Source organism: Aspergillus karnatakaensis (genome assembly GCF_047715665.1).
Source record: "Aspergillus karnatakaensis strain CBS 102800 unplaced genomic scaffold BJY04scaffold_94, whole genome shotgun sequence".
Classification (NCBI taxonomy): Eukaryota; Fungi; Ascomycota; class Eurotiomycetes; order Eurotiales; family Aspergillaceae; genus Aspergillus; species Aspergillus karnatakaensis.
In genome coordinates this window covers 87244-114834 of record NW_027395806.1, presented here as the reverse complement: position 1 = coordinate 114834, position 27591 = coordinate 87244, and the positions used below count along the sequence as shown (strand labels likewise).

At 51.1% G+C, this 27591-nt stretch overlaps 10 protein-coding genes across 10 annotated transcripts; 5 read left to right on the top strand and 5 right to left on the bottom strand.

Annotated features, from left to right (window-relative positions):
- Nucleotides 1-17: 17 nt before the first annotated feature.
- Nucleotides 18-1010, top strand: BJY04DRAFT_224599 (uncharacterized protein; the record flags this gene model as incomplete). Its single annotated transcript, XM_073718019.1, has 2 exons — nt 18-211; nt 269-1010. Coding segments are annotated over 2 exons (936 nt in total), but the record flags the coding sequence as incomplete, so codon positions are not given.
- Nucleotides 1011-1198: 188 nt separating this feature from the next.
- Nucleotides 1199-1884, bottom strand: BJY04DRAFT_202992 (GFA family protein). Its single transcript, XM_073713295.1, has 4 exons — nt 1759-1884; nt 1620-1705; nt 1456-1560; nt 1199-1398 (listed from the first exon to the last, which is right to left on the bottom strand). The coding sequence occupies exons 1-4, from the start codon at nt 1853-1855 to the stop codon at nt 1330-1332; spliced, it is 357 nt and encodes a 118-aa protein (XP_073564720.1). The 5' UTR covers nt 1856-1884; the 3' UTR covers nt 1199-1329.
- A 1537-nt stretch (nt 1885-3421) lies between these two features.
- On the top strand, nt 3422-6114 carry BJY04DRAFT_233244 (bacterial alpha-L-rhamnosidase-domain-containing protein; the record flags this gene model as incomplete). Its single annotated transcript, XM_073719929.1, has 3 exons — nt 3422-4487; nt 4537-4977; nt 5039-6114. 3 exons carry the CDS (start codon nt 3422-3424, stop codon nt 6112-6114), a joined length of 2583 nt encoding a protein of 860 aa, XP_073564719.1.
- A 116-nt stretch (nt 6115-6230) lies between these two features.
- On the bottom strand, nt 6231-8179 carry BJY04DRAFT_233243 (putative MFS transporter; the record flags this gene model as incomplete). Its single annotated transcript, XM_073719928.1, has 6 exons — nt 6231-6486; nt 6546-6646; nt 6732-7352; nt 7406-7468; nt 7523-7565; nt 7620-8179. The coding sequence occupies 6 exons, from the start codon at nt 8177-8179 to the stop codon at nt 6231-6233; spliced, it is 1644 nt and encodes a 547-aa protein (XP_073564718.1).
- A 598-nt stretch (nt 8180-8777) lies between these two features.
- On the top strand, nt 8778-10064 carry BJY04DRAFT_233242 (Gfo/Idh/MocA family protein; the record flags this gene model as incomplete). The annotated part of the gene is made up of 1 exon (XM_073719927.1): nt 8778-10064. The coding sequence occupies one exon, from the start codon at nt 8778-8780 to the stop codon at nt 10062-10064; it is 1287 nt and encodes a 428-aa protein (XP_073564717.1).
- A 5589-nt stretch (nt 10065-15653) lies between these two features.
- Nucleotides 15654-18130, top strand: BJY04DRAFT_224594 (kinase-like domain-containing protein; the record flags this gene model as incomplete). Its single annotated transcript, XM_073718018.1, has 2 exons — nt 15654-16144; nt 16201-18130. The coding sequence occupies 2 exons, from the start codon at nt 15654-15656 to the stop codon at nt 18128-18130; spliced, it is 2421 nt and encodes an 806-aa protein (XP_073564716.1).
- Nucleotides 18131-19314: 1184 nt separating this feature from the next.
- On the bottom strand, nt 19315-20718 carry BJY04DRAFT_224593 (ankyrin repeat-containing domain protein; the record flags this gene model as incomplete). The annotated part of the gene is made up of 1 exon (XM_073718017.1): nt 19315-20718. The coding sequence occupies one exon, from the start codon at nt 20716-20718 to the stop codon at nt 19315-19317; it is 1404 nt and encodes a 467-aa protein (XP_073564715.1).
- A 1510-nt stretch (nt 20719-22228) lies between these two features.
- Nucleotides 22229-23081, top strand: BJY04DRAFT_211732 (uncharacterized protein; the record flags this gene model as incomplete). The annotated part of the gene is made up of 2 exons (XM_073714449.1): nt 22229-22442; nt 22522-23081. The coding sequence occupies 2 exons, from the start codon at nt 22229-22231 to the stop codon at nt 23079-23081; spliced, it is 774 nt and encodes a 257-aa protein (XP_073564714.1).
- Nucleotides 23082-23469: 388 nt separating this feature from the next.
- On the bottom strand, nt 23470-25086 carry BJY04DRAFT_224591 (ankyrin repeat-containing domain protein; the record flags this gene model as incomplete). Its single annotated transcript, XM_073718016.1, has 1 exon — nt 23470-25086. One exon carries the CDS (start codon nt 25084-25086, stop codon nt 23470-23472), a length of 1617 nt encoding a protein of 538 aa, XP_073564713.1.
- Nucleotides 25087-25572: 486 nt separating this feature from the next.
- On the bottom strand, nt 25573-27144 carry BJY04DRAFT_224590 (ankyrin repeat domain-containing protein; the record flags this gene model as incomplete). Its single annotated transcript, XM_073718015.1, has 1 exon — nt 25573-27144. The coding sequence occupies one exon, from the start codon at nt 27142-27144 to the stop codon at nt 25573-25575; it is 1572 nt and encodes a 523-aa protein (XP_073564712.1).
- Between the last annotated feature and the right edge of the window lie 447 nt (nt 27145-27591).

Here is a 27591-nt window from a genome sequence, read left to right as displayed (position 1 = left end):
GGGGGGAAGGGAGGGAGGTCGTGCTTGATTTGCCGGATGTTGGGGTGCAGGCTGCTGGGGGGTTGAGGGATATTTGGGCGGAGAAGAGTGTGAAGGGGGTTAAGACGAAGTATCAGGCGTGGGTTGAGGCGCATGGGGTTTTGTTGGTTGAGTTGAGAAATGTGGTCCCTGCGGGGGTGTATCCGGGGGATCTTTTTGCGGAGGCAGATGGGTAGGTTTGATCGTTTTGAGTTCGGGGTATGAATGGATTGCTAATATGTCGGATTAGCGATGTGATTACGTTCTCAGATGTCTATGCTGTCACGTCGAGCAGTGGGTTTACGGTGAACGTCACTCTCGCTGAACCTGCAGCAGCAGCAGGAAATATCAGCATCACGACGAGCGCCAGCACGAGCCCAGTATCTGTTTCAGTAACGGCCGGTGCATTGTCAATCCTGGCTACAGTTTCCCTAACCGCCGGCTCAAACAACACCATCACCATACTCCACAGCCCAGCCATACTGTCCATCGAAATAACCCCTCCAGAGCCAACCTACTTCACCGGAACATCAGACTTCACCCTAACCGGCTCCGCAACCCCCTTCACCTGCCCCGAGACATTCTGCCTCCCATCCGGCTCGAAACTGACACAGCTAACCGCCACCAATACCGCACAAACAATCATCACCCTCCCCTCCCCACCGCTGGGACCAAAATACCTCGAAATCGACTACATCAACAACGACGTCGCCTTCGACAGCGCCTGGGAATGGGGATCCAACTCGCGCAATCTCACGATCCGCGTGAATGATCAGGAGCCTGTGCGGTTGGAGGTTCCGCTCAGTGGGCGGCATAGTGAGCTGCTCGGGGAGAATTTGGGGTGGTGGGATTCTGGACGGCTGGGGGTGTTGACGGGGGGTTGGAGGCAGGGAGAGAATGTCGTTGTTGTTGGGAATGAGGTGGAGGATGATGGGTTTGGGGTGTTTACAACCTGGGGGCCGGATTTCGTGGGGTTTGCGCTTTATGTATAGGAATGTTTGGGGGTTACAGAGATTGAGGTTGAGAGTTGAGAGAGTGGCTGTTGTAGGATGTTGCGTTCTCTGGGAGGGGAGGATGTATATGCCATGGCCCTCATGCGAGTGCATTGTTATCTGCGCTTGGATAGGTTTCCTGGATAGATATTATAAGAGCCTGAGAGAAGTATTCATGAGTGATTTCCCCTTTATCTTGACGAACTGAACCGTACAATATTTTCTTCTTTTTGTTGCCAGCCACGCCCATACACCTACATCAACCACAACCAACAACCCCACACGTTCAACGAAGAACCTCTAAGCTGTGACAGAGAGATCAAATACCCCTCCCATCCACTGGCTTCAGCTTCAGCTTTTCAAGATCTAGTCCCTCAACGGACCGCGCCTAGCAAATTGATTAGTTCTGTATATACAGAAGGAGCTTGCAAACTGCTATACGCACATTAACAGCAAGCATGTTACTCCCCTCCGGCCCCTTGGCATAGAGCGAGCTACCGCAAGTCTTGCAGAAATAGTGGGGGAACGCCTTGGAGGCAAAGCGATAGGCCTGATACAGTCAGAAATGGACGTTTAAGCGAAGGAAAAGTATGAAGGGTTAGAGCGTACCTGAACGTCGTCGTCAGAGTGGTGGAATGTCGTGTCGGAGGCTTTGGGGTAGATCATCAGGTAGCCGTTTTTCGAGCAAATTGAGCCTGTGGTAGTTATTTTAGGGTAGGTTAGAATGATCGCAAGGGAGTGTGTATACAGTTGCAATTGACGACCTCGTTCTCTTCGATAGGGGCGGGCATTGTGAAGGAGAACTTGACGTTGCCGCAGTGGCAGGTTGATTGGTAGCTGGTCATGTTTATTGCTTGGGTAGAGAGTAGAGACAGTTGGAGAGAGGTGGAGGAGAAAATAGAGTGATGATGGATTATTTATAGTTTGAGCAGCAAGTCTTGTCGCTCGTGTTCGGCCTCGTACTCGCTCTGGGGAAACCTGTTGAGGACTGGTTGGTCACTTGGCGCTGGCTTTATTTTGTGTCTGTTGAGGCTCGTATTTTCCGCTGAATTCTTGCCCCTTTTTCCAGTGACTCAATATCCCGCGGTCAACGTGGATTGACTCTATTGAACCTCAAACGCTGCTTTGTGCTGTCACACCGCATATTTCGAAGATCAAGAGCCATGATGTTCTAAACAAAGGAGACTGAAACCACGCAATGACTGTGCGGAAGTCTAGTACGAGTTCCACCACGTAGGCGAACCGGCCAATGGCAAATTTGGCTTTATAGTAGCTCAAGCTACCACCCTCGCAGCAGCTATGACGATGGATTTGTAACAAATGGCATGATGATCTGATAAGCTTTGCAGCTGGTGCATAGCGAACGCTGGAATAATTCTGGCCAGTGCCGGGGTCCCAGAATGCTGTGTGGACGACCAAGTACCAGCATATAGACATTCCCAATAAGTTCATCTATGGAGTCAGCACAAAGCGATCAAACAACAAAAGACATTCGACGGCCTGACGAAACCGCGCTAGATGCGCGATCTTGTTCATATGTGCCAGAAATTTGTACAATTTTATACCTGTAGATCAAGTGGGCTGATCATTAAGTCCTGGATCTTGTAGATATTTCCTGAGTATCGAGAACGAAGACCGGATTGCGTCAAGAGATAGGAAGAGCCTTCATATTCTGCGCAACCGCCTCTGCTCATGAAAGGGATCGGGTTCACAACGTCCAGCTAGGTATAAAAAGCGAAAAGGCTTTTGGCGATGACTCCCGGGTAATCTCAAATGCCGATACATCCCTGTGACTGTCAACGATACTGCGATGACTATGCACGAAGATATGATGGCAGTTAGAGTACTCGAGGCTTTCAAAGGCCGTTTGACCTGAAGGCAGGCATATCCCTTTATTTAACCGGCCCCAATACCGTAATCGGGTTAATCCGTCTCGCGCAAACCTAGAGCGAGTTGCAAGGATCTCATGCACGTAAACACACCCCGCAGTACTTCTAGAGCGGGAAGTAGCCAATATGCACCCGACTTTCCCGCCTTGCTTCTCTTACCTGCCGGGTTCGACCTCTCGGTGAAACATCGGATATTCCGAGTGCTCCAGATGTCGGGGTATTGGACCCCGATACCATCTAGATCTGCACGAGATCGTCATAAAGCGCCTGCAAATGCGGGGTGTGCCAGGTCTAACCCCAGTTTCCCCCCACACATTTCGAATTAGTTGCAGCGCTGCAGAGATGTGACGGAAGAGCTCGGGATAACATCATCCCATGGGGCCATGTAGCCCCTCTCCAATGCGGGAATAACAACGAATACGACCCAGGAGTTATTCATTAGTGTTGGGACCTGGGGCTTATTATAAATACTGACCTGTTTATCACTCTTCCTCGGTATAAACAGTAGGGAGGGTAAGCAAAATGTCTCTCTCAATCTCCCAGGTCTCCTTCGAGCATCACCGCACCGCCCTAGGCATCGGGGAATCCACACCCCGCATCTCCTGGCGGTTCGAGGGTAACGTGTCCAACTGGTATCAATCATCTTACGAGATCGAAGTCCAGCGACAGGGCGAAACGAGCTCTTTCCATGTCAATTCCACCAACTCCGTACTTGTCCCGTGGCCCAGCGACCCACTGCACTCCGGCGAAGAAGCCACCGTCCGCGTGCGCTCCTTCGGCCGCCACGCCAACTCACCATGGTCTGAGCCAGCTACAGTCGAGCCGGGCTTGCTGAGCGAGGATGACTGGCGGGATGCTGCCGCTATTGTCTCAGATAGACCTAACGAGGTTAATGCTACCCATCGGCCGATTTACTTCCGCAAGGATTTTGATATCGATGAGGATATCCTTGCTGCGAGGCTGTATATCACTGCGCTGGGAGTGTATGAAGCTGAAATTAACGGTGAGGCTGTCGGAGATATTGTTCTTGCGCCTGGTTGGCAGTCTTACCATAATCGCCATGAGTATAACACCTACGATGTGACGGATCTTCTGCGAGGTGGTCAGAACACGATCGGTGTGGCGGTTGGCGAAGGGTGGTATGCTGGTCGACTTGCGTGGGATAATCAGCGGAATATCTACGGTGATACACTAGGGTTGCTCTCACTGCTTGCGATCACAACTCCAGATGGCGAGACGACGTATATTCCCAGTGACGAGACCTGGCAGTCGTCGACTGGCCCGATCGTTGCGTCTGAGATCTACGACGGAGAGACGTACAACTCCACGCTGGAGATCGAGGGATGGTCGACGCCGGATTTTGACGCTTCAAAGTGGCTGGGTACTCACGAAGTTGAGTTTGATAAGAGTGTGCTCGCTGCCCCGGATGCGCCACCGGTTCGACGCATCGAAGAGAGGAAGCTAGAAAACATCTTCAAGAGTGAGTCTGGAAAGACGGTCCTCGACTTCGGACAGAACCTTGTCGGCTGGCTACGTGTCCGCGTAAAAGGACCGAGAGGGAGTACAATCCGATTCGTACACACCGAAGGTAAGTCCCCCGCTCTTCAGCTGCAATTGGTCTTTACTAAATGATACAGTCATGGAGGACGGCGAGGTCGCAACTCGACCCCTTCGAACAGCGCGCGCCACAGATAACCTCACGCTCTCCGGCGAAGAGCAAGAATGGGAACCGTCTTTCACTTTCCATGGTTTCCGCTACGTCCAGGTCGATGGTTGGCCTGAGGAGACCGAGTTGAATGCTGATTCCATAACAGCTATCGTGATCAATAGTGATATGGAGCGAACAGGGTTCTTCAAATCCTCCAACGAGCTCCTCAACAAACTCCATGAGAACATCATCTGGTCCATGCGCGGAAACTTCTTCTCAATTCCTACGGATTGCCCGCAGCGCGATGAAAGACTCGGTTGGACTGGAGACATCCACGCGTTCGTCAGAACCGCAAATTTCCTCTACGACACAGCTGGGTTCCTGCGTGGATGGTTAAAGGATGTCTACTCCGAACAGCTCGAAAACAACAGTACGTATACCTAATCATAGAACCCCTTACTACACTCAGATATCAACTAACTCTACTATAGACGCACCCCCCTCCGTAATCCCCAACGTCATCGGCATGGCCTCCCCAACCGCAATCTGGGGCGACGCCATCGTCGCCGTCCCATGGGCTCTATTCCAGACCTTCGGCGACAAAGCCCTTCTCCGCGAACAACACCCCGCCGCGCAACTCTGGCTCGACAAGGGTATCCTCCGTAACGAAGTCAGGCTCTGGAACCGGTCTGCCTTCCAGTTTGGCGACTGGCTGGATCCATTGGCTCCGGCTGATAGTCCCGGGAGCGGAACGACGAGCGCTTCGCTGGTCGCTGACGCATACCTGGTTCATGTGACTGAGCTACTAGCCAATATATCAACTTACCTGGACCTATCAAATGATGCGGAGCGGTATAACGGGGATAGGACGAGGCTCGCTGCGGCGTGGCGGGACGCCTGGATCTCGGATAATGGCACCGTTGCGAATGAGACTCAGACGGGTCTTGCTCTTCCTTTGTATTTTGGTCTGTTTGATCAGGAGTCAGAGTACGTTTCTGCGATTTCCCGTCTAACGCATATTGTGGAAGAGAATGAGTATAAGATCGGCACCGGCTTCGCAGGTACACACCTGATCGGCCACGCTCTCTCTAAGCACGACGCCACAGACACGTTCTACAAAATGCTCCTTCAGGAGGAAGTCCCGGGCTGGCTATACCAGGTTAAACTCAACGGAACGACAACCTGGGAGCGCTGGGATAGTCTCTTACCTGATGGGAGCGTCAATCCGGGTGAGATGACCTCGTTTAACCATTATGCCTATGGCTCTGTTGGTAGCTGGATGCATGAGAATATCGGTGGGTTGACTCCGGCTGAGCCGGGGTGGCGGAGGTTTAATGTTGATGTTAAGCCTGGTGGTGGACTTACTTATGCTGAGACAAGATTTGTTACGGCTTATGGGGTTGTGGGGACGAGATGGGCTGTTGAAAGGGGTGTGTTTAGGCTTGCTGTCTCGGTGCCGCCTAATACGCAGGCTGTTGTTAATGTTCCTGGGAGGGTGAAGGGGGGGAAGAACAGGGTTGTTGTTGGGTCTGGGGTTTATCGGTTTGAGAGTCGGTTGGAGGGATAGTTACCTCTAATAGCTTGAGTTGATAACTTAGGTTTGATCTCATAACTAGGTAGATGACTGTCAATTGCCCTCCCAACAGCATTCTGTTTCTGCAGCAAGCACACTAAGCTCATGCTCTAGTAGACATACACAAAGTCCTCGTTCTTCAAGTCGGTGGTATCCAGGAAGCCTTTGTCATCTTGATGGCTTTCGCCCTTTGCGTCCACGTTCGCATCGCCACCCTCTACCTCCACATCCGCAGCCTTATCCTGCTGAGCTCTTTCCCTTTCCCCTCGCAGCATAGACTCATCTACAATGCTTGCACTCTTCCCCATTGCCTCGCGCCTTTTCGCATTCCGCTTGTTCAACCAGAAGAGCCACGCATCCGCAATCCTGCCCTCCTGTCAGCTCATTCTCACCGACGACCCAAAGAAGAAAAAGGAGGTACATACAATGCAATAATCGCAACAAGAACGAACATGACCAGATTCGAAATCAGACCGGGGCGATACTTGGGCGCTTGGTCAAGGGAGTAAAGCTGCGGGCCGATAACCTATACACCACATACCCTCGTTAGCAGCGGTACAGGAAGTTAGTTCCTGGCGATGGAGAGAGTAAACCAAGAGTAAACCACGTACATTCCCCGTACACATCCCAATCAGAACAATTGCACTCGTCGTCTTCCTCTTCGTATCCCCCGCCGTATTTTGCGCCTCCCACGCATAAACCAGCGGCGTGATCCCCGCCAGACAAGAAACAAGATAATACCCAAACAGCAGCACTCCCTTCTGCTCCCTCGACACAGTAAGCAGGATGATCGTGCCCACAGCCGCAATACCCGCAATAATAGCAATGACCACCCCCTTCGTCTTGAACCTGGTTGCAGCCCAGCCTCCACCAAGGATGATCACGAATTGAATCGCGCCAAAGGGGAGGTTGAACAGGATCGCGTCGAAGTTTGTATACCCGAAGGAGGTGATGATTAGACTGCCGAAGGTGCTGATTCCGCCGGAGGGGATGGAGATTGCGATGATGAGGAGGAACCAGATCCATGTTTTGACGTCGAGGAGGGTCTCGATGACGTGGTCCCAGCGCCATTCACGAGAGATGATGCCCATTTGGTTGGCGCGCAGGCGCTCGACGGCGATGACTTTTTCACGCTCGCTGAGGAATTTGGTTTCCATGGGGGAGTCGGGCATGAATGCGAGGACGATGAAGGAGTAGACTACGGTTAGGAGGCCGCAGAGGATGAAAATAGTCTTTTGGGCAGGTTAGCCTCGCTGTAGGGGGAAAGAGAATGGAAGGGGCGGACCTGGTAGGAGTAGAGAGTGTCGCTTTTGATGTGGCCTAGGCCATAGGTGAAGAGACTTCCGACCTGAATGGCACGTTAGAGAAGATTGAGAGAGAGATTGGCAGTTGGGAAGCATACGATTGCGGTGACGCCGTTCATCGCGTTCCAGGCAGCTGCTCGCCTGGGTAGAAACGTAAGTAAGCAGTGGGAATGGATAAAACCCAGGACAACATACCATGTCTGCTCGCCCCTACGCCACCACATTTGGGTGACAGCAATACAACTGGGCGCGATCATGGCTTCAAAGGCCCCAAGGCAAAAGCGAAGCCCAAGTAGACTGGGAAAGTCTGTGCAGGCGGCCATAATTGCAAGTGAGCTTCCCCAGAGGAAGATGGCAGAGGCGATGACTTTGCCTGTTGGAAGCTTGACTAGGATAAGTGCTGCAAGAGGTTGCATCACCAATTGAGCAATATACAAGATTGAGCCGAGCCATGAGTACTGCTGACCAACGAGGTTGGCGTCTTCAACGAGTCCAAAGATGGAGACATATGACAAGCTGGATTTATCAAGCTGTTGGAAGAAGTAGGCGCCGAGGAGCAAGGGAAGCACGCGGAGATCGATCTTGCGGAGGACTTTCTTCTCTTCCTCGGGGGTAAAAGAGTGGTCTCCGCCCACCGTTGCAAGAAACTGGGCAGCCTTTTCACCACGAGCATTGGTCTTGGGCGTGGGCTGGACGGGAGTAATCGCGTCTGCAGATTCGATCTGCTCGGCAGAGGGGGGCTGCTTGCTAGACATTTTACGGCCGTTTGAGAGCACGAACAGTCAGAGACAACCTACTGGGTTCAGACTCCTATATACCACCTCGGGGCTACATTTCCCGGCTACTTTACGCCTCCTTGGAGACAAGCTCCTCATTCTGGTCTTGCGTCGCTTGAATCCTACACGCAGACAAGCGGATTGGAGGTTTAATTTGCACAGGATTCGCCAAGTACCTCTATTCTCTGGCAGGGCCCAAATAGCCAGTCAGGCAATATGGCCATGGACGAGTACTCCAAGTCCCCATACCCCAGAAAGCGGAGGTTGCGTGATGATCCTTACCCCGCCCTATCCTCGCCGTCTGATTCACGGAAAATCGACGACGATCCTCCCACCTCCTGTTTAGCCTGTATACGACTCGCACAGGGACCCGTCACACACTTTCTGCTTTCAGCTTAGCAGATGCCTTTCGTGAGATGTTGGAGTACGAACCGGACCATCTTCGGTCTTGGTCACCCCGAACTGCCCCTCATGACATTCATCCATACATTCCGTTCTTTTTTATAGCCTACCACCCCGCAGTACGCATACTTTCCCACCACCAGATACATCAAGTGAACACCAGCCCACCATCAACATGGTCAAAAGATACGCCCTCATCGGCACCGGCGGGAGAGCCATCTTCTTCTACACCGCAATCATCAAGGACTTCCCCAAAACCGCACAGCTAGTCGCCTTCTGCGACACAAACCAAACCCGCCTGGACTATGCAAACACCCGCATTGAAGCCCTCGGCCACGCCAAAGTCCCAACCTTTCTAGCCTCCAACTTCGATCGCATGATTGCCGAAACGAAGCCCGACGAAGTCATCGTCACGACAATTGACCGCACCCATAACATCTATATCGTCCGCGCTTTAGAACTCGGATGCAACGTCATCACCGAAAAGCCCATGACCATTGACGCCCCCCGCTGCCGCGAGATCTTCGACGCAGTCGAGCGCACAGGAAATCAGGTCCGCGTGACATTCAACTACCGGTACGCGCCGCACAACACCAAGATCTACGAGCTGCTTTCGTCCGGGGCAATTGGCGAGGTCAACTCCGTCCATTTCGAGTGGCTGCTCAACACGCAGCATGGCGCGGACTATTTCCGGCGCTGGCACAGAGATAAGCGGAATAGCGGCGGGCTGTTGGTGCACAAGAGCACGCACCATTTCGACCTAGTGAATTTCTGGCTCCGCTCGAGGCCCGAGACGGTTGTTGCGATGGGGGATTTGAAGTTTTATGGGCGGGAGAATGCGGAGAGGAGGGGAGAGACGAAGTTTTATACGCGGGCGCACGGGAGTGAGAATGCGCGTGAGGATCACTTTGCCTTGCATCTGGAGCAGAATGAGCAGTTGAAGGCGATGTATCTGGATGCGGAGCATGAAGATGCGTATTATCGGGATCAGTCGGTGTTTAGTGATGGGATTTCGATTGAGGATACGATGGGGGTTATGGTGCGGTATCGGTCTGGTGCTGTGCTTACCTATAGCCTTACGGCGTATGCGCCTTGGGAGGGATTTCGGGTCATGTTTAACGGGAGTAAAGGGCGGCTTGAGGTGGATGTTGTGGAGCAGTCGTATGTGAACTCTGGCGGGGAGCAGGCGCTTGAGGGGGCGTTGGAGAGTAAGTCGATTCTGCTTAGGCCGCTGTTTGGGAAGCCTGTTGAGGTGGAGATTCCTGAGGGCAAGGGTGGCCATGGAGGCGGAGATCCAGAGTTGCTGAATGATCTGTTTGGGGAGGGAAAGGAGGGTGGTGATCCCTATAGACGCGCTGCAACGCATAAGGATGGCGCTCTTAGTATACTCACGGGCATTTGCGCAAACCAGTCGATAAGAACTGGACAGACGGTCCGGGTTGATGATGTTTTCAAGGTATGAGATGGGATTAGACTATGACAGTATGCCCGTTATAGATGTTTTGACAAGGTTGCTATCTATGAACGGGTGCTTCTAGCTGGCACAGCTATAGGTTTGCAGTGTAGTATGAAATCCGGAGTGAGCGCTCAGCGATATGGTTATAGGAAAACAGTAACCGGTTTTGCACTGGCGCAAGGATAGGCGAGACTAAGATTATCCTCTGAAGCCTCTGACCTGTACATAGTCAGGCTAGAACCGCACAATGTATACAATCTTCTGGCCCCTAGTGCCGCGATTGTTTGAAATCCATCATACATGTCCCAGCATTAGACAGCATTGCAACAGACCAGAACAATGTAACAATATGCCCTGAGTCATAGCGGTCTAGCGATGGCTATGTCTCTCGATATCCTTCTGTCCTATTTGAATCCCATTTGTGAACAAAGATATCTACAGAGACACATTGCTTCATCAGAACAAAAGATGAGACCCTCTTTGTTAGGTGCTTTGAAGCAGCACGCCACGAACATACAAAGAGCATAATGGCGATGAATATAAATCCGTGCTATCCAGGCAAGTTCTACTGCCAGTTTTCCATCGCCATCCTCTCTCATACACCCATGCACCAGTTAGTCAAGATGGCGTCCCTCAACTCCTCAACCTCCCAGGCGAGCTCCTCCTCTCCATCGTAAAGGGCCTCTCAACCAAAGGCCTAGCAAGCTTCTCCCTAACATGCAAAACAGCCTACCGAGTCGCCAGCCCAATCCTCTACTCACCACCCAGCTACGACCACCACAGCGAGCTACGGCACATTATCCAATGGGCAGGCCTCCACGGCTGCGAGAACACATTGTTGTTCGCGATGCACAAGATCCTCGATCTGGCAGAGTCAGCCCCCTGGATCGGATACGAAGCACTCCTCTCTGCATCCAGAGCAGGCTTTACCCGCCTCGTCGACATGCTCCTACAAGCAGGAGTCAAGCCTAACGCTCCAGAGGGCCACATGCCATGGCACATCGACAATATAGACCGCGACTTCGACACCCCACTGACCTTCGCGCTCATGAACGACGAGATCAGCATCGCGCGCTTCCTCCTCGCCCGCGGAGCGGACCTAAACCGCTACGACTACCGCCAACTATGCCGTCTCCGCGGACCCGGAGGAGCGCTCCACAACGTCTCGCTCGAGAACCTATTCCAGCACGGGCTCAACATCAACATCGAGGACGCCGAAAAGAAAGACAACCTGCTGCACCACGCATGCCAAGGCCACTCCCTAGAGGACGTCAAGTTCCTAGTCAAGAACGGGTTCGATATCCACAAGCCAAACGCGAAGCTAGAAACGCCGCTCTGTCTTGCTATCCACGCCTCTAGGCCTGGACGCTCCGACGCACGGGACATCATTTGGTTTCTGCTGCAGCAGGGTGCACCCGTTAACGGGCCGTGTAATAAGCATGGATGGACTCCTCTGCATGTTGCCGCGGCGCGAGTCAAGCCTGAAGCTGTAAAGGAGCTGCTCAAATTCAAAGCCGACGTCAATGCGCTTCGACACGATGGGTTAACTGCGCTGGCGAGTCTTAGGAATCGCACGTCCGTGAACACACATCTGGATGAGGAGTATCAGGTTGCTGATGCCCTCCTACATGCTAAGGCGTCGCTCACTATCAACAAAAAGGAGACCCAGGATTTATTGCAGATGGTTATTGAACGCGGTCATCCGAAGTATGTTCAATGTCTGTTAAACGCATGGCAAATTCAGGCACCGACTGCGCTACCACTGCACCTGGTCCTCTGCGCAACTGCAGCAACTGGCGATCTCGCATTGACGAAAGAGGTGTTGAAGAGGGCTAAGCCGCTAACCGAGAAGACGATTCAAAAAGGAGAGATTCAATACTCCGTTACACCATTAATGGCCGCCGTGAAGACCGGCAATGAAGCGCTGATCGAGCTAATTGCGAACGAAACCACGAACTTCGACGCCTTGAATTCCTGCGACCAGACAGCCCTGCATCTAGCGCTGGAAAAGGGCTCCGAGAAAACTATCCGTCTGCTGCTACCTAAGACAACTAATATTCAACATCCGGATCTCAGCGGGAATACCCCCTTGGTTACTGCTACGACGAACCAACTTGCCGCTGTTCTCGCAGTGATTCTATCACACTTCGACAAGCTAGTCAAGGACCGCGAAGCGAAAGCTAAAGAGCAGTGCCCGCAATCACAGTCAAAGGGCAAGTTCTGGCCTGACTACACCATGCGTACAAATCTCGTTCAAGCGTTAGAGGTCGCAGCGAGTCTGAACAAGGTTGACAACGCTCGGGTGCTCCTGAATTACCTGGAAAAGCGCGGCATTGAGTGTGACCGGTCACATGCGTTGCACACTGCCATTGCAAAAGGACTGGACGAGAACGCTCTGATGATGGTTCAGCAGAATCTCGGGCTTGAGAGCTTGTCCTCTGGTGGGTTCTCACCGCTGATGATTGCTGCGAGTCGTGGGAGCGTCGGTGTTGTTGAAGCCCTGGTCGCAAAGAAGGTGGATTTGTACGTCAAGGGTCCGCGGGGTGAGACGGCGACTTCTCTTGCTGCCACCCATCAGGATCCAAAACTTGTCAGGTGTATCCTTACTGCCATTGCGGCTGATATCACGGCTCTAGAGAATGAGGCGGAAGCACTCGATTGCAAGAAGAAGCTAGTTCGTGCGGCAGTGAGGTATGGCTGTGCTGAGGTTCTCGAGAAGGTATTGTCAGAGGTTGCACCGGGGAATAAAGAGCAGTTCTTGAATGATCTGCTGCTTACGGCTGCTGCTCATGATAATGCTGAGGTTGTCAAGGTTTTGCTGTGGTGTGGAGCGGACGCGAATCCGAAGGAGAAGCAGTGGCGCACTCCAATTGCGGTTGCGATTGGGCAATGTGCTGCTCAGACTATAGATGTCTTGCTTGCTAAAGGCGCGGATCTGTTCAAGACTGATTACTGTGGCAGGACGCCGTTGCATTATGCTGAGGCTGATGAGATGGTTAAGCTCATCTATTCGAAGCGCGAGGTCACTGGTTCAACCTAAGTCGTCTTAGATCAGACCTCTTGTGGAGTTTGCATTAGTTTGCGGGCTGGGCCGGGGGTGTTGCTCTAGGCTCTCTTTGTTTTAGTGGGTTTGTTAGATAGCAATATGGGTTTATGCGCAGAGCTATATATATATAGAGAATTTATCTTCACCTCGTTAGATATCTTTGTGGTCTTAGTGAGTATTCGAGACCCCTTTCAAATATAGCTATCGTAACACGATAATCCAATCTTGCCCCAGGCTGGACTCGCCCAAGCCACGGGCTACGGGACTCAAGGGCTCGGGCTGCAGTGAATACTCCTCCTAGGAACCTCTTCGGGTCCTTTGTCCAGCTAAGTGTCGGTTTCAGCCTTGCTGACGAGATTATGCATCTCATCTCCTGTTGATATCAGCATCCGCGAAAAGGGCTGTTGGCCTCAAAGTAGTCCGCTCCTCTCATCACAATTCCGTAGGCGATGTCGTCTCAGGTAGTTGCACTACCTAGTTTACCAAGATGTAACCATCGAGTGCAATATCCATTGCAGTGACGATGAAACGAACCGACGTCCCTTGACGCGATCCTCAAGCGCCCCGCGCCCGCAACCAGCGCGCTGAGTGGCTTTATCTCTAGATTGCTGACCCGAATACGAGGTTCAAAAGATCTATTCTATTCTATAGACTGGCGGGGATACACAAGGCTGGATCCTGCTCTCACCACACTGGTAAGCAAGGCTCTCTAGAAAAATAGCTGTACAAGGCTAGATATGGATCTATGTAGAGCTTCAAAGTTTGACAGACTACACTACGCGAATACATCCCAAACTCAAAATTCAACACCTCTGTTCGACCTCTAGGTTTACCTTCTGCTTTTCTTGAAGACGGGTACCAACCTGTCATGTGCAACTTGGGATGAGTTGGGGCGCAAAAATAGCATAGGTAATCTTTGGATATCATTAGCAGGTCCAATGCCACCCCGTCACACACACATCAAAGCCAAGCACCGGGCAGCGGAGAGAAGCGTGGGAATGTGCGAGGAGCCAAGAAGACGTTAAGGCTGCGTCAAGTGGCTGAGGTAGCCCCATATAGGATGCGATATTCGATTGTAACGTCAGAATGTGAGTAGAATGGAAGAGAATTGCCGGTTCCCAAAGAGTCAAAGTAAGGAATGAGGCTGAATTGAACAGAACATAGCGGCGGCTGTAGAAATCCAACTGCTCTGGGTATGGTTAGAGGTTGCCTTTGCATAAATTGATTCAGTACTCTAGTCTAGCTAGAGAAAAATGTCTGCAGACTCAGTCAAGGATGCTTGCAGCCGGACGATCAGAATCAGGGTTTCTAAGAATGTTGGTTGTAGCGTTTGGGGGCATAACGCTGTTGAGACTGCACCGCAAGAACCCCAATGTTCGGAAAGCGGAAGAGCTATACCGATTAGCTCCCTGCCCCATGTGAGGTCCTGCGGAGGCAAGCTGCCGCGAAATGGTAGAGCTTATGAGAATCTATGCATGGATCCGGTATTTTGCTTGCAAGCCGCGGAAAAGGAAAGGAAGGAAGGCTCCGCAAGTGATTTTCTAATCGATCGCAGCGCTATTGTTTGCAGCCTCAGCTGAATGTGACTACTGCTTATGATAGGCGAGAGCTCTACAAGAGGAGTCTCATGATGATGTAGTTGGCACGACCATTGCCGCCAATAGTGAACGGCGGTCGGTTGCATCAGCCAGGGTGAACAGAAGCAGGGCCAACAAGGCTATCATAGAAGAACATGGCGGATGCCTCTTCTCCCAGGCTGATTTGATTGGACTTGATATCCTCCGAGCCGAAGATCGTCTCGCATATCCTCCGAGCTGAAGATCGTCTCGCAGCGGGTTTTCATTCGCGCCAAATCAGCGTACTCCGTACAATGCAGCTTTGCAAGTTCCTAGTCCCCCTATTGGACTCTCACGCCCCAATTTCCGAGCGCAGTTTCTAAATGCAATCAGCCGAGCTCCCCACCTTCCTCTTCTCAAGCGAGCGCTTCGGCGTCTCCGACCTTGGCGCAGAATGGTTTCCTCTTCGGTGGTGTGGGGGCTCAATTCGCACTTCACTTCTGATGTCAGCATACTTCTCATGCTCTCTGTAGTGAAAGTCAATTCTTGGGAGATGCCGGGATTCGTGATAGAGAGATATTCCTTCCTGTAGTTGCTATCTCAAGCGTCTCCCACAATGGCCTGTATTAGTGCAATATAAAATATATTGATATGCCTTGCAGACAATGTCGAGAACCTTATTTACAACAACTGTGGCATCTGCTGACTATGCTATGGATTTAGGGCTATCTGATCTCCGACCTCAGTGCTGAACCATCCCTCTTAAGTTGCTAATTAGCAAGATGCTGCACCCCGTATTGACAAGCTTACAACATCAGTGCCCCGATGCACGCAAGGAAACACAAGGGAACACGATCTATCATCCAATCTGTAGGTAAGCAAGGCTGAGACACTATTCTATATGGTTTGATTTTTCTCACATATATCTGCCATCACAGTCATGGAATTAGAATAAACAACTTTCATTAGGGCCACCCGATCATGCCTATCAAAATGCCTCGATTTCCTTCACCCCCTCATGCACCCTTCTATGAAGAGCCTGACTACGAGCAGAACGAGGTACACGGCTACTACCACGATCTGAGTGACCTCTGCGCCCCTCCGAGAAACTGGGTTCCGAGCGATCTTCAAATTTTCGATGGGTACTTCAAGAGAATTGCGGAGCGTCTTCGAGCACACAGGGGAGCGGGCGATGGCTGGGCCAAACGACCTCGCCTATACACTGTTTTGAGAAATGTCGGGTGTCTCCATTTGTTTGATTCATTCATTGCGGGGGGGATTAATGATTCCCATCTGCCTCTCGAAGACAGCACACTGCAACGATTCATCGGCGATCAAGCCCTGCGAAAAGGATTCTTGAGACATCAGATATACCTCGGGACAGAGGCGCAGTCTCTTGAGAAAGGAGGGCCACACATGGTTCTAGAAACGGAAGAGGATGTCTATTTTGAGTTCCTCGACCAGCTGGGACGAGGGCAGAACAGGTGAGCCAGCCACATAACATCCTGACAATCTCTGCAAAGCTAACTAAGAAGTAAAGCGTTGTTGACCGGGTTCTAAGTCAACTGAGTCTTTCCCTATTTGCCCGCAAGAAAGTACCAATTAGACATTCCCATTCCGACTCCAGCTGCAGCCCGCCGAGTAACGTTCGAAAACAGTTGAAAGAACTCAAAGGATTATCCCACCACCACCTTGTCCGCTATGTGGGGTCATACACACAAAACAGCCATATCGCATTCATTATGACTCCTGTGGCAGATACGAATCTACGAACCCATCTGGTCAACTGCGACCCCAGGACCGATGCGGGGGCTAACTCGCTGCGGAATCTCTTTGGGTGCCTGGCTGCAGCGGTGCAGTACCTCCATAGGAACAAAATCGTCCATGGGGATTTGAATCCACTCAACATCCTAGTCCTGAGAGACCAGGCTTTGATTTCAGACTTTGGGAGCATTACCAAGAAGCCTAGCGATGCCTGGAGCATTTCTCATACGTCAAATCCCGCCTGGAATGCCTCCTTCTATGTAGCTCCGGAAGTCTTGAACATCAAGCCCGATGGAATGCGAAGTGATATGTGGTCTCTAGGCCTTGTCTATCTAGAGATAATCAGTGTGCTATTGGGTCAGCCAATCAATAGCACACAGGAGCTTAGAGTTTCAGAATGGATCACTCGGCTTGAAGGAAGCCAGGAGATACGCCCTGGTGACGACAAGGAGCCCCTCGGCTGGATAAAGGGACTGCATAAAGACCACCCAGCAGATCGCTTAACCGCAGACGCGCTTGTTGAGAAGATCCGACTCTCTTCTGTAACACATGCATTCTATTGCTCGCTTTGTCGACCGCACTACGCCCCATACTCCCCAAGAGACCCTCAAGCACCCGTCCAAGTCGCAGGACCAGACACAGTGCCAACTCAAACGGCGTTTGCATTTCCTCCAGGACACTTAAATAATCAGATACATGTCCCAGTACCTGCTCTACCACCGCAGATAAAACTACCGATGACAGCTGAAGAGTTCATGAAACAAGCATGGGAGAAGGCTAGAACCCAATCCACCACAAATACCAGGGTTGGACCAAGGTGCATAAGCCTGAACCGTTACCTAGAGCTCCACGATCGCTACCTGGAGTTTTTTTGCCAGCAGGGAAACTGCTCAGCTGTACGGTACTTACTAGATAGAGGCTGCAACCCAGGCAAACGCAGTCGTCCTCGACCGGACCCCCTCTTGAATGCTGTGAGAGGCGGTACGCTTTCACACTACAGGTGCCTCCAAGCTTTGCTTGACAGGAATGTAGAAGTGAATGTTCAAGACCAGCGGTCAGGTAAAACTGCCCTCCATCTCGCTTTAGAGGCACCGGGTTGTGCATCCTACACGAAAATAGTATATGATCTCGTCTTCGCAGGCGCCAACACCAATATTGCGGATGGGGACGGAGAGTTCCCAATTCACGCAATATTTAAACCGGCCGCACCTGACTCCAGCCCTGCCGGCTTGGAAGAATGCCAACTTGAAGCCCTCGCTATAATTCTTCAGTCCGATATTGCAGGCGGCCCAAATGTGAACATCCCTCACCCCAACGGTCGGAGCTCACCACTTCACCTCGCTGTCCAACGGACAAGCCCTTATGCCGTTGCCATGTTACTACACAAAGGCGCGGATGTGAATATGATCAATTCTGAAAACACAAGCCCGCTCCTCGCAGCTGCTATGCAGTGGTCAGGCCCCTTAACTCATGATCAGACGGTTATGCTAGAGCTTCTGCTCAACATGGACGATATTCAGCTAGATCGTGCGTCAGGGACCATGAACCGCACAGCGCTGCACTTTGCAGCGCTTGCTCGATCCCAGGCTGCTTTTGACCGTCTTGTAAGGCGAGGTGCTGACCAGTCAATTACGGACATTCAGGGCCGGACTGCCTTGGATATTCTCGGATCTGAAATACAGTACAGCAGGGTAGTCGGTCCTTAGAGCATTGTTAATCCAGTCTTCCAAGCTTTTGACCAGTCGAGGCGCCCATCACATCGTTACGGTCATTTTCAAATTTCTTTTGAGACCTAATAACATCATGCCTACTTGCCGACAATGAGCGAAGCACGCTAGACCCATGTGCCCTTTTCGCGGGATAGACAAAGTCATGGAATCAGTCCTCGTTCCCTGGCTTCTGGATAATACACAATGTCCCCTGATTTAATTTTGATCTGCAACCAGGCACGTGGTCCGAACAGGAAGCTGGCTAATTTACATATGCGCCGAAACAACCATGATGACCGAAGTCTGCAAAGGTCACTTCAGTCCGCCCAAATGACCGGGACCAGGTCAGCCGGCCGGATGGGATGGAGGCTCTGAAGATGGAGAAGGCCTTCGATGCTGGTTCTTTTGATGATGCTGTGATTGTTGCTGTTTGATACCGCCAGATCCAGAATGGGAATGCTTTTCTGGACACTTGCTTTGTTTGGCGTTCTCCTATGCTGCTTGAGGTGGGTAATTGTTACATGTGGTATAATGTGCTGAGTGCAATTGGTAACAGATCGGGTGTTTAAGCTGGAAATACGCAAGCTTTACCATTTATCTTGCGCCGTGTGTCTGGAGGGTGTATAGGACTCCCGAACGTGTACTCACGCGAGAAGTCTCAAGGGCACTTTCTTTACAACGTCATCCGAGTAGATAGAGATTGCTGAAACAGGAGATTCAGGGACCAAGAGATATAGACTCATGTATTCCCGCTTGGAGGCCAGGATTGCCCGTCCTTTACTTATGATCGTGGTGAGGAGACTGTTTTGCAAACTATTTGATAAACGAGGGGCCCGGGGGTACTATGTAGTTCCCCTTCCCATTCATACCTCGAATATACTCTTAGGTAGTACTGTGTGGACGCAATACAGGAAACAAATATGAATATAAGACATTATTTACCACGAAACGCGTAACGCGAGGTCATTCACGGTGAATTCCCTAATCAGCCACAGAGTATACATTCTCTATAAACCAGCTGACCATAAACCGCATCCTACCATTCACCAAACAGCACCCACACTAGACACAAACAGCCCAATCTGGAACTTCAGCTAAATAAGATTAAAAAATGGGGAGCAGAAAACCAGCAATAAGATCATGCAAATTGTCCAGTAGTACTTCAACTCCCCAAGTACCCGTCATGCAAACAGATCGATCAAAGCCTTGTTTCCCGTCCGGAAAGCAATTCTACCTGCTGTGTCGCCGTCCCAGTTCTTAGTGTACACGTGGCGCACCTTGCATTTGTGAAGAAGGAAATTAACCGCGTCAAGCTGTTCCTGCTCGGTGGCCACATGGAGAGCAGTCGTATGATTCACGAGGGCATCAGGTTCAATTTTAGAGCCGTTTTTCTCAAAAAGCTGCAGAATGCGCCTCATCATCTGCACATCACCTAACGAAGCTGCCCCCATAAATGCCGCTGGAAGGAACGGAGCCTGGAGGATGTCGGCAGTATGATTGTATAATAGCTCCCGGAGACATGCGAATGCTCCTCCCTGTGCTGCACGTTGTATAAACACAATTGTCGAATGAACGTGTGAGTCCAAACGGAGTCCATGCGCTAAGAGCAGCTTTATAATCTCAGCAGCAGGTGCATCCAGCGAGGCGCGCTCCAAAGACATCCGGCCTGGATCGGGGAAATAGTAGCATAAGAAAGAAAATGCGTTTTCATTGCCTAGGATGTTCAAACGGGCTGCGTCGGCTCCAGCATCAAGAAGTTGCTGAATGATGTCTGGATCGCACACCCTGGCAGCCGAGTGTAAGGGAACCGGATTACCATCTATGTTGGCCCCTAGAGATAACAAAAGATGGACAACCTCAGACCTTGAGCCCCCGCGAGTTTCAGATCTGTTGATCGCGGAGAAAATCGGTTTGCTGTGTTGGTTCACGTCAATGTGCGCACTGAGTAGGCGGATTTCCTGTAGAGTGCCACGCTGGCAGGCCTGATCGAGTAAACTTTCTCCGAGATAATTAACGACGTGAATGTCAAGGCCCAAGTCAATGAGTTCTTGCCCAAGGATATTGACCTGGTCTCCAGAGCCGGGAGGGTTAAGGAAGAGCATGCCAGTTTCGGCCAAGTTATAGCCCTTCAATGTAGCTCCAGCAGATAACAGCATTCGAACTATATCGTCGTGTCCCTCACGTCGAGCCAGAATCAAAGGAGTCTCATCTGTTCCGTCAATGTCAGGCCCGATTCCTTCATCAAGCAGTCTGCGCACTACTTCCGAAGCACCCTTGTCACACGCCCGCAATAAGGCAGCCTTTGCTACCCTTGGGCTTTGCTTTATATTGTTTATACTTCGTTTGACAAGCTCAGCAAAAGTGCGTAAGTCGCATTTCCTCTTTGAGGTATTGTAGATTGCATATTCTAGTTCGGTAGCCAGCAATCTTCCCGGTGCTCGCTTGTCCGGTACTTTGTAGAGGACTGGCCTAGCGATTCGATGTAGTGTTTGACATACTCTCACCCAGCGTGTTAGGTCGTCAGTAGAGAGGTATCGAGTGACCTCTAGGATCATCTCCTCGGGGAGCTCGAGTAGGTGAGGCATGTTGGAGTTGTCGGATCTGCTAGATAGCCGGAGTTTGGGAGAGCAGGCAGTCGTCAGGACAGTGTCTTCTTCTTATCCTGCTCTACCATAACGTGTCCCTTTCAGAAGCAGATTGCAGACAATCAAAAGCCTAACAAAGGGCTTTGGGGGCTTAATCCAAAACAAGTTCGAACAGCGTTTGTCATTTTCATGGGGAAATCTTTTAGGGGGGTTCATACGCTTGACAATGTGCTAATCTGATGAAATCCTATTCTTTGTCTGAAACCTCACAATGACCACAAACCTTCACCACACCAGATTTGTTATGCCAGAATGGTTGTAAGATTCTGCGAAGTCCTTTAGCTACTTGAGAACACTACACTGCACCTCAACCAGAAGGGACTAGCCGGACCGGGACAGAATAAGGACAGAGCCAGAAGTAGATATATGGTTCCATATAGATTGCACCAGCAGCCCATCTGGTGTCATAGCACCCTTTTGGCCGACCGACCTAACGGCTCAGTAGCTAGCGAGGGATATGAAACAGACTCTGAAAATGGTAGTATTTATACTTCCACACCATGTGGCACCTGCCATACAAGAAGTCCGAAATCTCTCTTCAACGGGCAACTGTTTTAGTAAAGGGATAATCTAGACATACCGGAGTTGAATCAAACAGGGCTATTTCAATTTACCAGGTGAAAGAGGAGAACCCGCATACTTGACAACTACCCTCTATACCACCATGAGGATACAAACATCGCGATGAACGCACCTGTACCAGTCTATAGCCCTCCCGGCAGAGCCAATTACTGCGGGGGTGCTATAATAGCCACAAAGATACCCTTATCAAAGATAAATTCAAGTAACATCTTGTGGTCTAAGGTCTATGGTAGTCTTGAAGTATTTAATCCCTCACGAGTTGTCAGACTAGGCGCAATCAGAACTGCCTTTTGACGCCATTGGTTCCGGGAGAAGCAAGGGATCCATGGGGTCTTTCTTTCTTTTTGCTGCAGTCAGCCTCAATTGCAATCGCAGAACTTTGGGGATGATTGAGCACTCTCAATTGAACAACGAGAGGCCTAATACTGATATTGATTGACTATTTTCCCAGGCGCCTCAACCTCAGCTATAAGCTATGAACTTACAGTATTATCTATCTGCATTGGTGGGCTCACGGGACGGGCCTTGAGTCCCACCTGACTCCGTATGCGTCGATTGTAAGCAGTCGGAACAAAGGAACAACACTCAATGGTTCGTCCTCAAGCAGACTTTGAGCGAACGACTATGATCTACGCACCTCATTACCCGCGGACAGGGCTCAGTGGCCAGGACCACTAGTTCTGGTCCAGGGAGGTTCACAACCCAACCAAGTGGCAGGGATCTATGTCCTGAAAGCTTACGTCGCAAGGCTGATCGAGCGTTGCGGACGACAGACATCAGAGAAGGAAAAGCCGGATTTTCCATCTGCATCTCACCGGTATCACCCTCGGCACGGCCTCACTTGAATAATCAAAATCGCACATTTGAGATGGTCAACGAAACGCGAACCTGCTTCTTCCCTTCGGGTGCAGTAGCCACCAACAACGTGGCCTGCTCGTCAGACGAGTACACTTCGTGCTGCGGCACTCACGACCTCTGCCTCTCAAACGGACTGTGCCTAGCCGTCGTGCATCAACCATACGTCTTGAGTAGGGGCGCATGCACCGACCCAGAATGGGGGCCCGGATGTCCCCAATATTGTCGTGTGTTTCTTTCCACCGTTTCATTCGTCTACACTAGACCACGGACAGCCGGAGCTGACAGTTAATTTCTTACCTATAGGTGACAATAACCCCGCGGGCGGCTGCTCCATCATCAATCTGATCTTCAACCAGGGCGTTTCGACCTATTGCTGCGGGACACCGATAGCCACCGACGATCTAACTGTGATCTGTCCGGAGAACGGTAGCGCCTTTGAAGTCCCGACGGCTCATGCACTGGTTGGCTACGCTATGCTCTCCAACGTTTCTACTCTCGACGCAGTGAATAGAACACAGACGTCTTCGTGTCCGGATAACTCCACCATCACGGCAACAAACACGACAGCAACAAGAGATGCGGACTCTACGTGTTGTACCACAAATGGGACATGTCACAGCACTGCTATCGGCGTTGGGCTCGGAGTGCCTCTGGGGGTCATTGCTTTGGCGTCCCTGACATGGGCATTTTTCGAGCGGAAGAGAGCCTGGGGAGCAACAGCAGGATTGCTGGGTGCGCCGTCCGAACCCACAGGAAAGCATGCGAAGGGTTCCGGACAGCCGCCAGCAATAGAGCTATCTGGGAGGCCGCCGTACGTGGGTGAATTGGATGCCTCGAATCCACTAGAGCTCAGCTCGCGTTAGTAACAACCTATCTGGTCAGGGCAATAGGATGAGTCTATCATTATTATCATGCATCCGTCTTGTAATACGAGGATCCCAACACATTCACTTTGGTCTTTGGGCATCGGAAGGTAGAAAGCACTACTTGTACCGATGGAACAATGGCGAGACTTGTGGAACTATACGTATCAGGGGTTAAAATCCGGTGATACTGACAGGATGGTCTGTATTTACTAGGAAAACTCTCCGATACTCGGGGCAAGAAGTTCAATATGCACTCTGCAGTAATCAACAGGACAGAGCAAAGAAAAGAGCCTTAGTCTCTTAAGGCACTTCTCTATCCCCAATCTCTAAATCAATATACGCGCATCTCCATACAATATACAGAAAAATCGTAAGGGGCCTGCCCCTACCTCTTCGACCAAAAGACAGATTCCCTCTCGCGCTGCAGCCGGGCAAGAATCTTACCTGTCTGCCAATCCTGGTGAGACTCCTCCGCCCACCGGCGGGCATAGGACTCAGCCGCAGAGATGCGATTGAAGTCATGGGCATTGTCAAACGTGCACGTGAAGCCAGCTTTCTCAAGCAGAAACCTAGCGGCCCCTGCCTTTCTGCTCTTGCAAGCCTCAATTAGGGCGGTGGTGTCGCATCGAGTAGAGTTCACGATACGCAGCTTGTTTTCTTTGCCAGGCACCAAGTCCAGAATGCGCTGCATCAGGGTCACGTCCCCGAGATGACTTGCTGCAATGAACGCAAGGTCTCCACACTCCAGCCTGACTAGCTCGTCGGTGTAATTCTGAACGAGCTCTTGTAGGCAGTCGGGCATACCCGATCGAAGTAAAGTCTTGATCAAATCAACGGTCGAAGGCAGATCCGTATCAAGAGCCAGGCCAGAGCCCAGCAATATCCGTAGAATACGCAAGGCATCTTCGTCCCTGAATCGTGGCTCTGGCCATTCCCTATCAAAACTGGATGAAGCTCCCCAGCTCAGCAATCTCAGCGCAGTGTGTTTACCCTGATTCTCCCGCTGGTCGACCTTCGCTCCCTTCTCCAGCAGCAGCTCAACTGCTTCCGTCGCGCCAAAATAAGCAGCAACATGAATTGGATACTCTTCCTGTTTGCACGGCTCGTCAACTGGGACACCCCTTTCAATTAATAGCCGAACGATATCAATCCCAGTTTCCCGCCCCAGGGGCGACCCCGCTCGCTCCAGCGCCCAGGACATCGGCGTCGATGTTCTGCCCCCCCTCGGCATCGGGTCTTGCTTCGCATCCAGCAAAAGCGCAACATCCTCCACACTTCCGGCTAGGCAAACCTCACGGAACAGCGCCTCCTGGTAATCTGGATGCGAACTGAGCGTGAGCCCCCGTTCGAGCAAACCCTTGCCAATAGTATTTGGCCCTGCACGCCAGTTCATGAGAAGGTACGCCATCTCCGTGGGATCATCAGAATACCTCGCCAGATTGGCACCGGCATCAAGCAGCATCTGGAAGATCTCATCGTGTCTGTTCCTCCGCGCCGCAAGCAATGGTGTCGAGCAACACTCTTCTGCAACACTCACTATATCGCGGTCCGCGTCCTTGGGATACGCAGTAGGCCGGTGCCCGACTACTGTGTGAATGTCCCAGCCGATCCCGAACAATGTGCTAGGTGGCACGCCGTCCTTGATTAGAAACTCCACACACTCGCGGTACCCCCGGGCACACGAGAAATGTAAGGCTTCTTCCCGGCGTTTCTCGTCCTTCAGGATGACTTCTGTGTTGGAGAGCAGGAGCTCGTACATCATTCCTTCATCGTCTCGTTGGGCGGCGTCTTTGATGGCGCCGCAGAGGGTTCTGGGCGATTTCCATATTGGCTTGCGTTCGTAGCAGGGGCCTTCTTTCGTGTTGGGTAATTCGTACAGGATGGGCTTGGATATTCGGTACATTCGCTTGCAGCTTTGGGCCAGGGCCGCGAGGGAGCCTTTTGGGAGGTGGACGCATATTTCGTGGAGGAGTTCCTCGGCGAAAACGAGCATGGAGGTCATTTTGGTAGTAGTAATTTAGGTAAGAGGGGTATGGTGCAGAGGCTTTTGATATTGAGCTTGAAGTATATCTTCCTGTGGGATTTGCTTGCATTTCTAGGATTGGGAGGAGGCACGCGGCTTTGTGCTGGTCACAAAGGTGTTTCATCAGGATCGGGTTCTTTGTAAGATGTTGCATAGGGTTAATATGGCGCTGCTATTTGGACATGCATCATTTGTTCTACGCACTAGGGGGATTGGATTCGATTGTCTCTGCTGTTTCACGCTATGGCTGTAACGAGTGGGCTCATTGATGCGGGTGTCATTCTAGTTGGAGAAGCAAGAGCAACCAGTAGGCTACCCAACTCACTATCAAGGAAGGCTGCCATGTGTTTGTGAAGATGATACAGTAGCCGTAATGTCACAGTTGTTTGATTTAGATGATATTGTTTCATGATAGAGGTCTATTCGGTCTAATATACAAAAACATAATAACAATAACAGAAGCACTCAAACACCCATCCGAGCAGCCTTCGCCTTATGGCGTCCAAGCAGTTGCAACAGTTCCAGCGGGCCTTCTTTTCTTATGAGAGGGTAGATCTTGAAGTTAAACTGTTTACCCCTGTTGTAACTGGGGATTGGGGGTGTTTCTTCCAGTATGAATCTCACTGCCTCGACAACCGTCTTGAGATGGCGCTGCCGAGCGGCAACAATGAGCGGCGTTGTTCCACAGATGGAGGTCAGATCAATTTCAAATCCTTTCTCGGACGCCAGCTGCAAGATGCGCTTCATCAGCGGTACATCGCACAGAGAGGCGGCGGCAAGGAATACGACATCGAGGTAGGGCAGGCGAAGGACCTGGTCGGTAAAGCCATACATCAGGGCGGAGAGGAACTTTGATGCATTATAATAGATTGCCGAGTCGATCATTGAAAGCACTGCAGGAAGATTTGGCCCGGCGGCAAGTCGCACTCCCGCTTGTAATAGCAGTACGAGGATCTCGCTCCAGCTATGGAGTTCTTTCTTGCACGAGATAGCGAGCTCCTCTGTCCATGGAAAGTCTTCTGCAAGTGTAGATAACGGGTTGAAGGAAGTCACACTGGCACCAGCTTCAATCAACACCTTGACCAATTTAGGGCGTTGTACCAACACTGCTAACTCGAGAGGAGAGCAAGTATCACTGCAAGGCGCGTTGCAATCAGCTCCCCGACTAAGCAGCAACTTCACTAGATCTTCTCTAAACGAACTATTGCCGTTTCTCCCGTACATACATCGGCTTCGGATTGCGTTTGCCAAAGGAGTCTCTTGATCAAGATTTTGCGCATTCGGATCTAGTCCTTGATCCAGCAAGAACCTTACATCATGTAAAGAGCCCTTGCAACAGGCATAATGCAGCAGAGTATCTTCGTTAAAATTGACCATCTGGATATCTAGGCCTTTGCTCACCATCTGACTGAATATATGATCAGGTCCCGAGGCCGAAATAGCAAGTAAACGAACCGTATCGCGGACGCTGTACGTATTTGGATCTGCCCCTGCATCCAGAAGCAGCTGGGCAGCCCTACGGTGCCGGTTTTCTCGAGCAGCGACCAGTGCTGATGGCCAAGCCTTGAGTTTCTTCGGGCAATACACATCTGGCTGGATTTCAGGCGAGATACCGGCGTCGAGACACATTTTCACGGCTTCGTGGGAGCCTATCGCAGACGCAGATATCAGAGCTTGGGCTTGTATTTCGGGGCTTCGCAGTATTTCCCTCATGCTGTATTTGATGAGATTCCGAAGTGTCTCTTTTTGACGCTTGTTAAACGCATAGGTAATCGCGTCCTCCAGTTCACTGCGGTGCGGTGCAGCGAGGCGATCTACAGCACTCAGATAGTCTGAATCGCTGAAGTAATCTGAATCATAAAGGTAATAGTAAGGCTCCAACAGGCTTAGATAGTCGGCGGGGAGACGGTAAAGAACTGGCTTCGCAATTCGGTGCAGCGTTTTGCAAACTAGTAACACGGTGGCCAGGGTTTCCGTTGAAAGGTATCTGCAGATGTCGAGGAGAAGCTCCTCGGGAAATTCAAGAAGGTGAGGCATCGTTGTCGTTGTTGCGGTGGGTTCGTATATGATGAAGAGGTAAAAGTTAGACAACAGGCAGTTGAGTACCCTATTATATAGGCCTCTTACCGTCTTTATCCATGCTTCATGGCAGCCAGAGTTCCAACACAAAGAGCTCTCTACAAAAAGCCCTTTGACCCTCGTTTCAGCATTTCACATGTTATTGTTTCCATGTGACTCGCTTCTTTATGATTGTCTGACACTTGTTTAAGGCTTCGGTCTGAAAGGGGCTTGTCATTATGACCACCAAGTTTCAGACCTCCACTCCAAAGAGCTTGGAAACACTGTCTCTTTGTGAGCTCGAAACGAAAAGCCCTAAACATCGTCAATGACCCTGTGGCATCGCTTTATACGCCTGTGTCAGTGTAGCAAGACACAACTAGAATGAACAGGGGATATCATGTATATAAGCAATCCACAGCTCAT